General features: G+C 39.1%; 1 protein-coding gene across 5 annotated transcripts in view; it reads right to left on the bottom strand.

The window, feature by feature from the left end:
- The window catches only part of TBC1D19 (TBC1 domain family member 19), a 67,969-nt gene extending 53,933 nt beyond the window's left edge, over positions 1 to 14,036 (bottom strand). For 4 of the 5 annotated variants that reach the window (XM_068403315.1, XM_068403313.1, XM_068403317.1 and 1 more), the window contains exons 1-4: positions 13,893 to 14,036; positions 3,724 to 3,796; positions 2,937 to 2,982; positions 1,471 to 1,546 (exon numbers count right to left, since the gene is read on the bottom strand). In XM_068403315.1, the coding sequence (XP_068259416.1) occupies positions 1,471 to 1,546; positions 2,937 to 2,982; positions 3,724 to 3,796; positions 13,893 to 13,991 (294 nt within the window). In that variant the 5' untranslated portion in view covers positions 13,992 to 14,036. Of the gene's footprint in view, positions 1 to 1,470; positions 1,547 to 2,936; positions 2,983 to 3,723; positions 3,797 to 13,892 lie in introns of those variants that run through there. The other variant, XM_068403318.1, reaches the window with a different exon arrangement.
- Positions 14,037 to 18,353: the final 4,317 nt, after the last annotated feature.

The raw sequence follows: 18,353 nt of genomic DNA, 5'->3' as shown, positions 1-18,353 counted from the left end.
TCATGCTCTGAATAAAAACCTGAGAGAAAGAAGGAGGAAGGGGGACGTTTGGAGTTACAGTGTTTATCTGCCCAAGTAACTGTTCTTGATGTTCTTCTCCTGCTTTCCTGGAGATGGCTAAACATCTGCCTGCCGATTGGAAGTAGTGAATGAATTCCTATTTTTCTTTCCTGGCATGCGTAGCTTTTGCTTTACCTATTAAACTGTCTTTATCTGTCTTTATCACAAGTTTTCTCACTTTTGCCCTTCGATTCTCCCCCATTCTGCTGAGGAGGCGTGAGCAAGTGGCTGAGCTGCCTACCAGGGTTAACCCATCCCAGAGGATACGAATGCATAATACTCTTTGAAATAGGGCTATGAAATTTTGAAACTAGTAAAGACAGGACTTTTCCTACTCATTCCTAAACTATTAGAAAAACAGTCCTTTCCCCACAGAGCTAAAAATATTAGTTACCATAAGTATTGTATACACTTTTATAAAATAATAACCAATGAAACTGATTTAGACAAATATACACACATAGATACACCTCTGTGGTTTTCACATCAGTAAACTAAGAGTGATTATTTTCAGGCAGTAAATTGTGGCATTACATTTCATATCACAGAATAAAAATTGTTTAATACAATCTTTGTCCCCAAACGCTAAAGACTGAAACCCAGGACAGCAAGATAAGACTTACTGGAATATACAACAATATGACTGAAAAATTAACACTATTTCTTGAGCACCTTGTAAAAGAATACTGCAACATATTTCTAGGCACAGCTGAGTTAAATACAGTTTTATCCTTACCTCATATATTTTGGTTAGAACATATTCTGGAAGCTTTTTTTTTTTTTTACATTTTAATGTGGATTTTTTTTATTTATTTCAAATGGCATATACTGGTGAAAAACTAAAACCAATAAAGCAAAAATATTTTTTCCTGACACCAAAAATCCTCATTTAATCTTTTATAGTCCAGTTTCTCTTATTTTCCTTCAACAAGCCTTAAGCTCCTTAGCGCTATACTTTTCATCTTCCTTTCACATTTCTAAGTACTAAATATGTCTCTTCTTCCTGAAGATCTCACAGCCTGTTGTCCTTCATTGCCAAACTGCCTGCCAGTGTCTCTTCACAACAATATTTTTGTAACCCTAAGTGAAACGACCTATCGCTACACTTTTTCTTCTTCCCAACAAAATCAAATTCTTCTCCTTCACATATTTCACATTGTCTCTATTCTACAATATTCACCTACCTGCCACTATATCCTGCTTCTTTCATGATTGGAGATTACTTGAACATTTTTTGTATGTATGTAAAATGTCACATATACAACATCACTATTAACTTTGATGCAATTACAAATTTGTTGTTTTCCTAAGGTATAACACCTAGAAATTGTACAATAACATTATAGAGAGTAAATCTCAAATAGTCTAATCAAAGATCTGATATGAATGGTAAAATTGATAACAACCAACCTGTGCTTTCCTCATATAAGCTAATGGTTCTTTCATATGCTCAGGTGGTGCTGCAGGATGACAGGGTGAAGGAAACCTTAAAGAAAGTATAGTACATTTTAAATGTTCAGATTTTTATTTTGCTTAATTAATCCTGTATTTGTAAATCTAAATATATCTTCTTTCATGACAGCAATAGTAAAACCACTGTGTATGTTGATCAAGAACTAAAAATAACCATTACTTTCAGAAGTATTTCTTTCTCATCCTTTCTGATGGACAGAAAAAATACAAACATATATAAGTACTAATAACATTTCATAAGAGTTCTTCTTATATTAAAAACAATATTTCCTCATAATTTCACATATTTGTGAAATAAAATCAAATGATTTATGAACAAATCAGGTATTTTAGAAGTGTATCCTTAGTGTTGACCTAGGCAAAGTTGAATATCCATTCATAAACTGCATTATGCCAAAATATAAAAGCTGGAACAAAATTCAGAAAAACAAACCAAACCAATTCAAAACACTCATTTGTCTTCCAGTAGTGCAGATTATTTCCAGTGATGAGTTATTGCCAAACACTTCATCCAGCTTAATTTTAACTGTCTCAAATGTCTTTCAGGAAACAAAATTTACACAAAGCTGCCCTTCTAGTTAGCCTGAATTTTAATTTGTTTATATGTATTCAATCATTTCCTATCATATGATTTTGGGAAATCCTCCCCAGATTTCTTCCCATTTTTAACTGGTAAGGTCATTCTTGCAAGTGTTTTGCTGAATCGAGTCCTTCATACTACTAAGACACATTGTTCAAAACTGGTAACTCTAATAAGCTTATTTAAACTAGCACAAATAGATTTGCATACACATTTCTTATTATACTGTTGCATTTATGGCTACACTTGTTATGAAATCCACCTTTCCACCTTGCCAGAATGTAAAGGCAACTTATGCTTCCCAGAAGCCTAATCCAAAGTTTGCTGAACAATAATAAAAAGAGAATTTCACAAATTTGAGTGTGTTTATAACCATACCCCAAGCATGATGAGCACTGATCTGGTAAGTCTAGAGATCCAATATCTTAAAGAATTTATTTAATAATTAATACAACAAATATGTGCAATGCTGTCATAAACATCTGAAAATAATTAAAATTCATTTGCAGCAACTACCTGAGTTACACAAGAATTATGTTAAGACTGTTGGTAGCTTTGGGTGTCAAACAACAAAGAAATTACTAAAGTAACTAAAAAATGCGGTGATATTTGTTTCACTCATTCTTTAAAATGCACTTGAGTCCAATATTTTCACTAGGATGAAAAAGAAATAATGGCATTTTACAAACAGAAATGAAGCAGACACCCTTGGTATGACAGATCTTTCAGATAATAGTAACGCATCCTACAGGTATATATACAAATGAATCAAAAGTAAATAATGTGACTAGAACTTATTAAAAAAAATACTAAATAAACTCACACGTTGAGTTCACTATAAACAGCATTCTGAAGCTTCTTTTCCCAACCTGTTAAAATAAAAAAAAAATCCAGAAGACAATTTCAGGGATTAATACTAATGGAACATGAATCAGAGGTTGCTGTCCTGTCCCAATTCATGTCTACCTACCAGACAGACAGGAAGAGATGAAAAAACCTTAATCTAATTAAGGTAGAAAAAACTGCAAGTTGAGACCTGTATAAAGGTTGAATATCCTTTGTTTCCATCTACTGCTCAAATAATTACAACATAGTTTTGGTTAAATAATTATATGCTATTTTTTCAAAGCCATTATATTATTAAAATAACTATAAATATTAATAGATGCAGCATTCCTGATTATTATAAATCTTATATCACTTACCATCAAATCTTCATATTATAGGTACATTGCCTACAACTTCCAGTGGAAATTGGAAATTTAACTCAGGCTAAAATTTTCAAGAGTACCTCCATGAATGCTAACTTCAGAAGTGACTGAACTCTTGTATCATTCAGAACTTTCAAAAAAATTAGAAGTATCTTATAAAATGATAAAATCACTTCTTTGCATAGTATGTTTTTCAAAATGGTGCTGGAATCCAAGAACTTTTTCCCTTTTAATTTTCTCTGTCTCATTTAATAATCTGGAATCACTGAATGTCTCCTTCCGGCTCCTGTCAACAACAAGATACCAAGCTGCACAAACTACTATTTTCATCATGTATGTCACATATATTCTGACGTAGATCTATACTACCCACAAAGGTATCAATGAAGTATTACAAACCTGATGTCTTCAGAAAATCCTTAATATCTTCTTTTAGTGATTCCAGTTTAATTTCTGGTTTGTGTAGGCTAATCTAATATGAAAAATAAATGAATAAAAAAATAAGCATCAAGTAAGCACTAAAAAGAACGTAACCTGTGTATTTTAAATTATGAAACAAGAAACATCCATGCTTAAGGTTACACACAAAGCAAACTGCTTCCTGCTAACTTGACAATGGTAATTGCAGCCAAAAAAATCAGCCAACTTTTTCCTCACTCAATGTCGTTGCTCTTACATCAGCACCAAAAGCTGTATGGGGGGAAGGAGAGAGAAGGGAGAGGGACTACCCAGTGACATGTATGCTTAATATTCTGAGCAAGTACCCCACATACTCAGCACATATGCTAGACTCTACACATTAAAAGATTGGTCATAAGGTACACAAGTAAATAACTAGAAGCCACTCACTGTATTCTACATGAAAGAATCAAACTGAAAATGTGCCATAACTTCTCACTTAACCTCCCACAGTTCACCTCTTTCAGATAAGAAATACCATCTTCAAACTTCAAATAAAAACTGTGGACCAAACATTCCTCGCTGCAGCTGTGACTACCAAGTATATATACAGCCTCCTGTAATGAAATGCACTCCACACAATTAGGCATCAACCAGTTTTACAAACGAACCATGACACTACCACGCAGATGTTGCTGCAGATTTTTCAGCAACAGCAAGAGCAGCTGCTATAGCATTTCCTTCTTCCTCTATAGCTAGACCAAGAGGAGAAAACAAATAGACCACAAAGGTCCAAAAGGACAACAATCAGAAACTCAGCAGTTTCTGTGATGTGACTGCTAATAAAACACAGAGTGTGGTAATAGCTGAATAACACCAGAGCATAAAACTAGACGTTCAGAAAAGAATAGCAACCCTGGCTGCTAACTCGAAAAAAACACTGGGAGATCTGTGTGCAACTTACTCCACTGTCATGACAGCTCAAGGCATATGTTAGAAGCATATGGCCACATCATCTACCTAGAAATGTGAGATATCTCTTACCAAAACCTACTCAGCAATAGGCTGTAGGCGTATCAGCTGCTGATTCTATTGCAGCAAGTTATGCTGCTATTAAAAATAAACTTTCATCAGCTTGTGCAGTGTGCCAGCCCCAACAGCACTGTTGACAGCACGGCATGATTTAGATCCATCACACACAACTAACAAACTCCACAATCCTATCATTTGCCTTACAGTTTACATACAGAAAAGGGTATTTGCAGTGCTGCACAGCTTGCTGGAAAAGTTAGTCTAGATGAATTCACAACGCAGAATTTTCAGGAAATCTTTCAATTTTCCCTAGCTGAAAGGGGGAATGGCTAATAACACAGAGATTGATAGCATCAGCATTTCTGCTCTTATTTTAAGTCACCTTGCCATTATAGGTAAGGAAGGCTTTTATATTTGGTTTATTGACTGCAATAGCAGAGAGACTGTAAGCATGCTTTCTGAGAAAGAAAAGTGATCATAAGCACAAACCATGAGGTGTGGTGAGTTGCATAACTCTCATGTCAAATGACAAACACATATTCCGTTCAGCACAATGGTAAAGGCAGGCAAAGGATCATCGCTAAAGGCAGGGAAACAAAGAAAGACTTTCACGGGAGTTCTTGGGCAGCTCACAACATAGTCTTTTAAGCACCAGCCTCAAGGAATATCTTAAGAAGGATTCCTTCTGAACCTACTTTGATGGAAAGTCCTACATCCGGTTTGGACTGACGTCTATCAGGCCAAGTTTAATTTTTTTCTGCTGTAAGGCAGTAGTTTTGTACCTCTCCTGTATGAATTTTAAATAAAGTAACATGCCAAACTGGGCAGATTGTGCCTTACTGCTCCTTAGAAGTTGCTGCACACACTTTTGTGAATGTTCAACTTTGTCTTCAGGGTTAAATACGGCCAATTTTAATCCCAAGGTCCCCGGGGTGTTTACCTGTGGGGCCTGGTACACATGCTTCAAAATCTTTTTTAGATATGAAAAAAAAACCTCACAAATATAATTATTTGACAAATGATGAATCATAACAAAAAAAAAAGCTTTACAATCTACTAAAGAGTGAGTTCATTGTCTTGACACTGCAAACAGTGCAAGAAGTGACAAAAGTGCAATCAGGAGAATAGTATTTTAATTCTCTGCTGTTCACGCATATGAAAAATTTGTGAGCTTTTGGCTCATTAAGGAAGGTCTGACACACATATTGATGATCCTTTCTTTTTTGTGTGGTTTCCTGGAAATTCTGGAAATTCATACAGCATATTGCATTAGAGGGGATAAAGGAGTTTAGTCCACCCAGATGACTTCCCATTTTCCCTGTCAGCCCAAAAGATACAACAGAGGACTTTCTTGTAAACTGCTGTTCCCAACAGAGCCTGTTCCCCAGCTGCAGAACAAAAAAAACCAGTGACTCTCTTGTACGCAGCAGGGTGGCAGCCCAAAAAGAAGCAGGACAGCACTTTGGGGAAAACTTTCTCCAGTGATTACATTAGTGCGTCATCTCCACCAGTTACCTTCACCTCTGCATGCCCATTTATTCAGTGAAGTTCTATTTCGCTATTCCTAGCCCTGCTGCAGCTGCAGCGAATACTCCTATGCAAATCTTTAATTTATCAAAACTTTTATTTTTAGCATGTTTCCTATGTCCTTTTCCTTCTCTTGACTGCAAAATGCCCTACTGAGACAAATTTTTATAAAAGAAACATGAAAATTCTCCCCTGAATTATGGGGGCACATCTGTCCCCACTCTTGTGATTTCAAGATGCAATTGCCAAAGCCTCCTCCCATTTCCACTTCTCCTTCTGGATTATGATAGATAGATTCCTACAGCTCTACGCAGAGCTACAGAGCCACAGAAACTGTTACGGACTCATTGCATACTGGGCTGCTGACCAGTTTTCAAATCAGAAATTAGATACCTGAAAGGTGAGAATCTGGCAGACAGTCCAGGTAGCGGCTGCACCCAGTTCTAACACAGAACAACATACTCTAGCTCTGTGTAAGGCAACCAAAGAAGAAAATACTTATTTTGGTAGGTGAAAGGAAATCCCTTCAGAATTGCCTTGCCGTAATTTAACAGAATGGTACCTCTTTGGAATTTACACGGATGTTTATGGGCACTAAACTGAGGAGTCAAGGAGACTTAGCACAGCTGATGTTCCAAAATTACTAGACCGGCTCTCCCACATACTTTTATTTTCCCTTTGGACTAATTGGTCTCATTTATTTCTGTGTTGCACTATGTTGCAAAAAACATTTATGTATTTTGGTAGGGTTTGCTTGTTGTAAACTGCTTGATACAATGTACTGCCTAAGTATCATTTGCATTTTCATCCACTATGGTTTTTTGGTAGAATGAAAAAACATGTTGACAAGCTTTTATTTCTATAAAAAGCATTACTATGATTTACACTGATAAAAATTCCTGGCTAAGGTTTATTGGGAAAAAAACACCCTGATGAAATTTGTACTGATGAACTGAGTTAATTTCCTGCATGATCAAAATGCAGCATATACCCAGGTGGAACTACAGGCTCTCCAATTTCAATACACACATCTTGATGAACAAGTATCTTCCTTTTTTAAAAAAAACCTGGTATTATCAGGAGGCTATCACAAGTAGGGTAAAGGAGCGTGAGCAATATAAGGGAACAACCCACGAAGGCAAAGAGTGACAGCCAGAGCAGGGAAGAAATCACGCTATTCGGAGGCTCAGGCAGGACAAGACAGAGTCCTGAAAGGAGACAGGGATGAATGTAGTGTAATTCAGCAGGTAATAACAAATTATTTTTAATAGAAGTTAATGTCTACCAGTTTCTCTTCCACTGGCACTGTGCATATTCTTATCGATAGGGCACCGGGGTTCAGGCGTTGGGTGTCCACATTTATCTACTGTCTTGGTCAGCTTCGTGCAAGTCAAGAAGCAACCGGCTGTTAGACATTCCTTCATGAAACAAGCTATCATTTCAGCATGTGTTGACACCCTCTTGTCCTTCAGCCGTACAGAACAGAAAGGATAATTTTGGGACTTTCAAAATTTTGCCAAACCTTCTGAAAGGCGGCTAAGGTACTACTAGCAACCCTTCCTATTTATGTTCTGTGCACATCTTCTTTGCCTTTGATTTTGGTAAGGTATCCTGCTGAGATCTGGGCAGTCACCATCACAAGTGATACCCTAAATGGATTACACTTTCTGTACTTGGATGCCAAGATGGAAGAAAATCCAGACACTCAACATTGATCTGGCTGAAAGCAAGCAAAAGGACAGGACAGAGTTGGAAAAAGTCGGTGGGTGTAGTAAATCGATTCACAGAGCAAGTGAACAGAAAGAGACAAATCTATTTGCAAATTAGCATCTAAATTTGGCAATGGCATTCAGTCATCATGACTAGAGCAGCAGTGATCACGCAAGAGGACAGATGAGCCATCAAGGCACAGCACTCGAAGAAGTTGCTAGAGGACCAGCAACATACTACAAAGAGGAGGCTTGACAGAACAAAGTGTTCCAGCATAACTCCAGTGTTAAACTATTTCTTTTTTTCAACAAGAATAAACACTGCATAGAAGTGATCCAACTATACTGAAATGTGGAACTGCATCAGATGAACATATATTTTTATCCTACTGCAAACAGTTCTGCAAATAACTTTACACAATCTAAATATTTTTACAGGCTATCCACCATAATTTCTCTTCAAAGCCTTTTTGGTTTAGACAAGTATGTACACTCTCAAAGTATTTATTACTGTTCATTATGATTTTGGACAAGTGCACAACGTTTTTAGCTTTTATTGCTATTATTTCCCAAATTACAATAAAGCACACTACCCCAAATATAGTCCAACTTTAGCAGAAGTAAATTCAATGAGAGCTAATAAATATTCACCTTTTCTTACATACTCCATTCTGCCATAACTAGATTTTATCAGGATCAAGCCGACTTGTTAAAAAACCACTTCAAGTACGACCACAACAATTTCAACATAAACACTCTCTAAACAGCTAAAATCCTACAAATTTAAGAGAGTGATTTTGGTTTTGGTTTATACGTTTCTGTAACAGAAAGAGGAATCATTCTGAGCACAACTAAACAAATTTCATAATTATAAAACCCTGATTACATTGACAATTTTCCATCCCTTGTACATTTCTACAGTAATTACACTAAAGGAAAAAGTATTGTGAACTTTCTTATACAAGTAAAAATAACCTAGAGTTGAAACAGAGCTTCAATTAGCCTCATACAGGAACAAACAGTTTCAAATGTTATGTTCTCCCACAAGATATGCAGGATACATTTTTAATAATAGAATTTTGATGTTTTAATAAATTTTCTAGGTTTTCTTTGAATATAAAATTAGTGCTGCAAATCAAATACACACACACAAGATAAAAACATATACATTACTAAAAAAAAAATCTGTGAATCATTGCTTCTGAACTCCATAATCTGTTCAATGTATTCAGAACGGCATCCAATTTAAAATTCACTGCACTGCAAATGTTACTACTGAACCATTTAAACCAAAGTACAAGCTCTATCAGGAGGAGACAGTAAGCCCTTTGTTAAATACAACACACGAAAAGGAATCATTAATTATCTGTGATGACTCATGAGCCTATGTTTATTTGCTAAGTTTTATTAAATAAAAGCTACATTTCACAGAAACATTCTTCTTAATTTGATCTTTTACTTAAGCAGGGATCAGTATCAATTTCTGGTTTTAACTGTTGGAGAAAAATGTCATGAAAATAATATCGTCAGATTTCTTGCAGAACATTCACTCCACATAAATTATTCTAAGATGTTTATCTGTACTCCCTTTAGAAGCACACAGTCGGGCAATACCCCAGCTGCAACGTTCCCAGTGCTCCCAAAGCAAGCTCCTCTCCTTCTCTGCCCCATTTGAAGTCTTGTGAAGACCCTTACCTCTCACTTTGAATAATATTTTCTTTAAACCTTTCTGGTACTAGTCACAGATCTGTTCAAAGAGTGATGGCAGAGTCCTCTCCTCGGGACAATCATCCTGATCATGACATATCCTAGCATATCCCCTCTCCACACCTTGTTCATACCTTCAGGCACCTCCTAAAACCTTCTATCACTCTCAAACTTAATACTTGATTGCCAGAGTGGGGTGGGGTGTCAGGGCTGATTCTTACACTCAAGTTACCTCTTTTAGCCTACTTTGACAGCCTTTATCCTGTTTTTCTACAAGTTCTCCTTCAAGTTGTCCCACTACAGACATACCTACAAGAAACAAATCTGAGAACGTCTATATAATTTAGAACTTCTATCTTTCATTTTATTTTCACCTGCTGTTTTAGAAAAGTTCTTCAGGAATAAACTACTGAAGCTTTTCTTTGGTTTTGGGGGTTTTTTTTTAACTTTATTTGTTATTTGCCCCTGGCCACTAGAGGTTCCAGGCAACTCAGAGTCAGATTGATTTCTATTAGAGGTTTCCGGAGGACAAAAATGAAGATTGATGAATCCTAACTAATTAAGAAAGCCTGGCTTCCTTCAAACATGATGAAAAACAAAGTTTCTGAATTGTCTGCAAATGAAAATGTGTTTAAAAGGTAGCATTTTTTTCATGTCTCTGAACTGTTCCATTTTTACTGTCAGTTCACTGACAAAGATTTTCCCTAAAACAAAATTTTAGCAAGATTTCACAAAAAAAATTGTTTTCCAACTGCATTTTGTGATCAAAGATGTCCATGTCTCAGTTCATCTAACCACCTCTAACTTTTTACCTTAAAAACATTTACATTTCAGAAAAGGAAGAGAAAAATTAAGACAAAAGCAAACAAATTTGGTTACAAACTCACACAGTGAAAGCTGTGCCTGAGAAACTGAGATCAGATTTCTCCTCTGATACCCCAATAACCCCAGCAGCAATTCTACCCGTTGAAAAGCTACTACCTAACATTTTGACTCTTTGTAACTGTTAGTCTTTCCTTTCAAACACGCTACAAAATATGCTCAGAAAAAATTCCAAAGCAAATGACAGGCACATTTACACTCTTTTCTGCATTAATCTCTTTGTATTAACTGCAGGCACATTATCAATATACCAAAACTTAACCTACAAAATAAACGTAACATTTATTTTCCAAATCATCACTAACAAGCATATGACCCCACCTCTACTTCAGTCCTCAGGACAAAAATGTGATTATCTTGGTATCCCCAGAGGTAAACCTGTGACAGCAAATCATTTGGTGCCCACGCCAAACTTATTTGGAAGAGATAGTGTATCACAGTCCTTGACACGAGCTCAGCCTCTCAGTGACAGCCAAGCATAGCGCTGGTGTGATCCGTTCAGAACCACAGGGCTACTCTGTCAACTCTCACAAATAATGTCAGGATACTGTGTTTTCCCCAAAATTCCATTAACTCATGAAGGAAACTGTTCCTTTTGAGCTCTCCTTCCTAGACATTAAAAGAAGAGATAAATTTACAAAACAGAGTTTTTTTTAATAATTAGAATACTATTTGTGAGACTACATGACCCCTCAAAAATTTCGGGCAGTATTATAATGGACCTTATGATCCGATCTGACTCTCATGTTTTCAGAGACAGTAAATATTTTTGAGGAAGCAGTATCAGCAATGTCAGTTTCTACACCGACAGATAAACATCAATCTTTGTAAAGGCAAAATATAACTGCAGTATAAATATCCAAAAGAATAAGTAAGTTTTATTCTGATGCATTGCCTCAACACATTTCTCAAAATAGTGTATGCTTCACAAAAAATAGCTTAAAAATAATGTAAAAAGGGACCACCTATAGATCACTACTGCAACCAGTGCAGACTAAGCATTAATCAGAAACTGACTGTTAACCAGCAGACAAAAAACCCATCCATTTCCTATCAATTAACTGGAGTGCAGGTGTGATGCATAGCAATAGCAAAAATTTCGTATTTGATAATGCAACTACAGAAATATCCCATGTAATGGGAGGGAAAACAAGCATTAATTTAATACAGAGAGTATCAAAATTCAGAAACCTTCAGAATTCTGTACAGCTGCTAAGGGATGAAGAAAAGATAAGGAACTCACTGACAGGGCCTTTGCAACTGCAGAGTATAGCAACAATATGACTATACAAGCATTATAAATAAAACAAGTCTATACTGTACATGGAAGAACATAAATGCATGCAAGGTCAATAATAAAAAAATTCAAGATCAAGGAGAACATACAGATTTCTGACAAACAAGGTGTACATTTCGCCCTATTAATTTAAACTACAAGCTCCAAAAGATGACTCTTTACATTGAGAAATCCTCTAGCTGATATATCTAAAAACTTTCCAGTCTTTCAGATCACTACACTGAACTATAGCTTTGATTTAATCTTGCATTACAAAGTCTTCAAACACCTACTCCAAGAATCAACCCGCATATTTGTTGCCCTGTTTATTTTCTTTCCCCTCAGTACTTCATATGACTAGAATAATCTTCTGACCTATATATACACGGGGTTTTTTTCTTCTCAAATAAATTTGTAAAACAGTGTTCTACACAGCTATCGTGACAGATTTGGCTGTGGTCATTACACTGTGTTTTATTTATTTTATAGGATACCTTTATGCTTTAATTATGCAGAGTTTCTGCTTGTATTGAGTAAATTGATGTGCCATAGAGTCAGGGAGGGATTTAGGCATTTAACTGCCCTTTCATACATCAGCCACCCATGGAAGGGCACTGCTAAGGTCCTCTGAGTGTCCACCTGTACAAAATGGCTGTACAAAATAGCCATCCACCAGCAGCATTTAAACACCCCGACAAGTCACAGAATCACAGAATCAACCAGGTTGGAAGAGACCTCAGGGATCATGGAGTCCAACCGTTGCCCTTACACCACCCCTGACGACACCGAGCTTCCTCACGTTTCAAAACAAACATGCAAAGTATCAAATGACTGTGAAATCAGGCCTCATGGGAGACAGAGAGAAAAGAATGAATGCAGAGGTGAGTACATACAGGTTTTATTATAATCAGTAACAGAGTTGTTAAAAGAGTCCTGTTCTGAAATCCCATCACTGCCTTTATTGAGGAGAAGGTCTTGAATTTGTCTCTCCACATCTCATCTCAGGCTATCTGTAATGCTGAATTCCCCAACACATAGCAGAACCCAACATCTATACTCTTTTATAATTCCAGCCCCCTTCAAGTCATGCACATTTGCTTACTCACATATTTAGACAACAGTCAGTCAACAGGAGCAAAGCAGACACACATTTAAAAAAGCATTTAGAGACCAAATCAGCAAATTTAAGAACAAACCAAAACAAAAAAACAGAAGAGGCATGCAGTGATGTCAATTGCTATGGAAAGCTTTAGAGACATTCAGAGAAGAAAATCATGTTTCATTTAAAAACCTAACAAAACTAAGGCAGGTAATGGACTTCATATCCTAAAAAAAAATCTGTATAATTTTAAGCACTGTTTGCCAAAAAAAAAAAAAAAGCACCAAAAAAAAAAACCACCCAAGATTTTATAAAACCCAACCCAAAATATTTCAGTAACACACAATAATCATTATAGTACCACTACTATGTTATTATAGTCATGAAGATTGACACAATTTTAATCTGAAACGTTCCAAATGAAGTTCAGCTGAAATACGAAAATCTGGTTTTGAGTCCAGATAAGTTACTAAATACAAAAAAAGCAACAAAAATGTCCTTTCATGTGCGTTTTTCCTTCATTTTCACTTCCTTTCACCAAATTCTCATTTTCTCAGGGGCACTCTGGAGGAGGAAGGTGGGGGGGAGGGTAATATTTAAAGCTTTCCAAATTAGAGATTAAAAACCAAAGCGATTCGTTTTAGGAACTATTTGAAGCAGTGAGATTTCAAGAGGATCCTCTTCATATTCACTGCGAAATCCTTCAGTCTCAAGAGATGAAACTACAAATACAGCTCTAGAAACAAACCAGCCCGCTCCCCGGCCCCGTCAAGGAGGGAGGGAGGGAAGGGAGGGAGGCCCCGGGGCCCCCGTCCCGGCGGAGGCCGCACGGGCTGGGCCCGGCCGGGCCGGGGGCGACGGCGGGGAACAAAGCGCCGGGGTGGGGGGACGGGAAAGGGAGGCGGGCCTGCGGGCACAGCAGCAGGTCGGGGCTCACCCGGGCCTGTCGCTCCAGCTGGGAGTGGAGGCTGGAGCCCTTCAGCCGCTGCACGATCCGCGCTATGGTGAGGGAGAGCCCGTTGTCCGGGTCCAGCATCGCGGCGCCCCTTTGCCGCACCGGGCCGCTTTCGCCGCGGCACCCCGCCTCGTTCACCGGAGTTACCAGGCAACTGCGGGAGCGGGGGCGGTCCTCCGCGGCGGCGGCCGGGTGGGAAGCGACTCCTCACAGAAAAGTTCCCACCGCCGACCGTGACTTGAGCAGGACAGCGCGCCCTCCGCCGCCCGGGGTGGGGCGGCCCCTGTGGCTCTCGGCCCAAGAGGCCCGACGCTATCCCCAGAACCGAGGAGACCGCCCCGGTGATGCCTTCAGCTGCCGCCTCCCCCCGGGCACCCTGGCTTCCTCCAGCCCGCGGGCTGTGCGCACCTTGGGCTGGATAACGGTTGCCTGAAGCTCTGGTGAAAATCTCACGTGCTGCTTCTATTTCTTAAATAAACGTTTATAATGTATCACTGCTAGAAAGGAAGTCGGAAATAAGTGTAAGGAAAGCCTACGTGTGGGTCTTGGGCTTTGGCCACGCAGCCTGAGTGCCAGCACCTGGCCGCGCTGGTGTTGGAGACATCGCACCGAGCCCGGCCTGCTCGCTCTGCCCTTCGCTCTGTGGAACTTGCAGAGAAAAATGTCCTCGTCCCCTCACTCTGCGTGACTGCTTCAGCCTTACATGCGCATCCAGCCGCTCACCTAGCAGATGCGGGTTCGTAGCAGCAGCCTATGAAGGCGTTTGTAGCTGCTGTCACTCGCTAGTGGCCACCTGTCAGGCCAGGCAGGCTCTAACTGGCTATGAGCAGTCCAGGTCTGTCTCAATAAGGAATTAAAAAATATCTTACGTCATAGTTACTTATGGCTTAATTAACCTGTCTGGCTTTGCCTTGGAAAGGTCTAAGCTTTCTCTTACAGTCAGCTATTGCACCTCAGCTGAGCTGCTGCGGTCTTCTTGAATTGCTTCTCAGCTAGAGCTGACAGTGAAAGGGCTTCAAACCTATTTCAGTGCAGTCAGAAAGATTAGCTTAAAATCATCTTTAGCTGCCATTTAAGTGGCTTTGCACTAGTACGATGTAGCAGGATTCATATCATTAAAGCTTGACAGACAGTTTAAAAAGCTGCTTTTTAGCTCCTGAGATATCACATCCAGATGGTGTGAAGAGCAAATTCAGCCCCAAGGCTCCTTTCTGTGTGCTTCCTGAGCAATACTAGCTGACCTGTACTCAGGTGAAGTTTTATTGCACTCTTGAGTATTCTACCCCTGTCTGCTCAGCATGGTGAGGCATTAACTCAGGCTCAGTACCAGGAGCCGACACAGCCCTCATTTAAGCAGAGCAGCCGTGTGGCACTATGTACATCTCATTGGGTGATACAAATGCAAGAACTTTAGTCCACTTAGTCAGTCCTTCTGGGAAAACCTGTTCCTATGTGCATCAGTAACAGCACCATGTATTCAAATTCTCACTTAAAAAAATAATTTATTAAGCTGAAATACTGATTTTGAGAATCCCAGAATAATTAATAAATAAGCTAAGAGAGTTCAAGGAGGTAACATGGAAAAGCTAAGCTTTAATACCCATTTTCAGCTCTGAGAATGGCTATACCTCTGTACAATAATGTTTCAAGATTCTGAAACATCAGGTTGTAACTTTTTCACTGCTGTAAGCTCTGTAGGTGAGTGACGCAGATGTGAGGAAACAAAGATAGATGTAATCAGTTACCTTGTTACAAAAAACAACAAGATATAATAGGTATAAAAATGCACCTGAACTCATTTCTCTGCAACCTCTTTTGACTTATCTGTGAGCATTTCTGAATAAAATGAAGTTTAAAGAAGAATAGTAATAGAAGATCAGAGATAAAAGGTCTTTAACAAACTGAAGAGAAACCTGAAAAAGTTGCTTATGATAAATCAAAACACTGAGGATAGCTCAATTCTCAATTCATGGAGAGCATGGGGAAATCAAATGTCCAGTTTTCTAACAATGCCTTAAATATCTGTTCTGATTTACATCAGGTTTTCTGTCAGTTCTGCACTTACGTGTATATATGAAGTTAGGGGCAACAGTGAGCACACTTTTTTTCTCTGTATTGGAAGTTAATGAAATATTTGCCTACATTACCAACTGAACAAGCGTACAAAGTGTAATAGCTTTGTGTGCTAGTTCATAACAAAATTCTGCAATGGAAGCAGTACCTCCTCTTGTTGTTGAGTTTTTGTTGTTGTTGTTGAGGAAGATCATTTGTTTGTGTAGGAATTTCACCTGCTAAGACAAGTACATGCAGAAAACCAGGGATGCCACTAAGCTCCACAGCTCAGTGTCTGTAAGTCCAGGGTTTTACATTGCAGCTGCAAGTGTGAGAGGAAGCACTACCCCCTTGCCTGAAACAGTACTCAGCAGTGTTTTCTTTTCTAGTTTTGGGGAGAACCTGTGGACTGCCACTGGGATGGCAATCTTGTATGGCGTTTGGCAAGCCTGTCACTTACCAGGACTGCTTGATATGTGGGGACTCAGAGGTTGGGTATGTTCCTACTGGTAGCACAGCATAGTGTCTGGCTGTTTTCCATGCTGTGATCTGCAGGCACTGGGTTTAGCCAGATGGCAGGTCATGCAGCCAGACAGAAGCCACGCCACCTTGCTGGGTTAGAAGTGTGAATTCCCCTACTCCTGGGGAATGTGGGGAAACGATACATCATGTGAGTTTCATGTGCAGTGCATAAGACTTTGCAGGTCTGCAAAAGCCATCCTTATCTTCTATAGGTGAACAAAACAGGAGAAAAAGCTAATGTCAGCTGCAGAAGAGTAATTTCCTTCAGTTGACTACCTCTGCTCCAAATCTGCCTTTGTTTGTTACCCTCTGCCTGTGCACGTTTGTCACTCTTCATTCCCTGTTTTTCCAGGCTGTTTCCAGTCTGGTTTCCTTCCTCCTATGCACTGGGTTTCTCTCTGGTCAGTTACATCTCCAATATGGGTAGGAAAATTTACTTCTTGTAAATGCCAATCAAAGCTAAAAAGCAAGGTGATATAAAGAGATAGTCTTTACAGCATCTCACCGAGTGCTGTTAACTGCTTCTTGTGTATCCTTACCAAATCCAGTTAAGAAATCTCATGCTTAAGTGCGTGCTTCTTTTTCGTTTCCTTACAAGGAGCTTTCTGCATAGCAGCTTGAGAAATACAGGGTCATTGTTAAAAAATATCACTTAAATAACAGGCGCTGGCAGAAATCCCAACCAACTCTTTAGCCTGTCCTCCTGGTATCACATGACTGGTTTAACTTTGTTCATGTGATGTGTGTTTGACAATTACTGCTTTTTCATCCTGATTTACTTTTAAATTGCAAGTAAGCAACCGCAGTACAGTCAGCGTAGAGTTGTTTTATGATGTCCAGTACCACATACCAAATGTAGCTTGCTGGTTTTATGAGAAGGTCTGGTGTAGCTGTCATTGTTTTTCTGTTGTTTTGGGGGTTTTTGTGGTCTTTTCATCCTTTCCTCTGTCCTACACCCCTGAACACCAACTCTCTTCCCCATTGTGTCACACCTCCTTTTACAGCTGCAGTGCTCTACAATGTTATACCTTTCTTTACTGTTTTTTATGTCAAGTTACTGCAGCTAGCTATAACTGATACTGGTATCCCAAGTGTCTTATATTTATCTGCCACAGCAGGTCTGGAAAGCATCAAGAATTTGGCAAGGGAAAGTAAAAATTACATAGCCAGTATCTGAAATATTTCACCCATATTCTCTCCCTCTTTCCCCTGGTGGGTTTTAGATTGAGAAGACGAGAGGGTATGAAGCAACAGATATATCATCCTGTCATTTTTAAGGCCACATGAGACAAAATACATTTTAATGCTTCCAAATGATTCTGAAGACCAGTTTATTTCCTGGAGTGTAAAAGCAGGCGGTAAAAAGGAAAACCATTCAAAGGAAGCATTGAGTGCCTGGAAGCTTGTCTTTTTTTCCTTCAACTATATTAGTTGACCTAATAACCAGGACTGTCTGCAGGTGTCACCAAAGGAGGCAGTTGCCTTGGATAACAGAGTAATGGGTGACGGAGGTCAACAAAACCCCAGCAGTGTCAACAAAATCCCAGCAGTCCCAATCCCAAACTCCCAGCAGTTGGCAAAATCCTAGCACTTTCAAGCTGTTCCCAAGACACTCTTCCCCTAAACAATTCACAACACTCATACTGCCCTGATCCCACCTTCATGTTTCATTCTCTTGCTGGTAGAAATGCCAAGTCATGAAGTCTCCTCTTAGGGCTGCTTTCTCTGCTGGGGGAACAGGGTTGGGGAGGGACTGGAGGGGGGACGCTGTGCATTTACCTGTGCTGAGGGTGGGTGCATTGATGCAGTCAGTGCTGGCAGGGTAAGGGAAGGACTTACAGTGCAGAATAGGGCTAAGCATGCAATCAC

Source organism: Nyctibius grandis, chromosome 6 (assembly GCF_013368605.1).
Source record: "Nyctibius grandis isolate bNycGra1 chromosome 6, bNycGra1.pri, whole genome shotgun sequence".
In the NCBI taxonomy this organism is placed as follows: Eukaryota; Metazoa; Chordata; class Aves; order Nyctibiiformes; family Nyctibiidae; genus Nyctibius; species Nyctibius grandis.
This window is presented reverse-complemented; position numbering and strand designations above follow the sequence as displayed.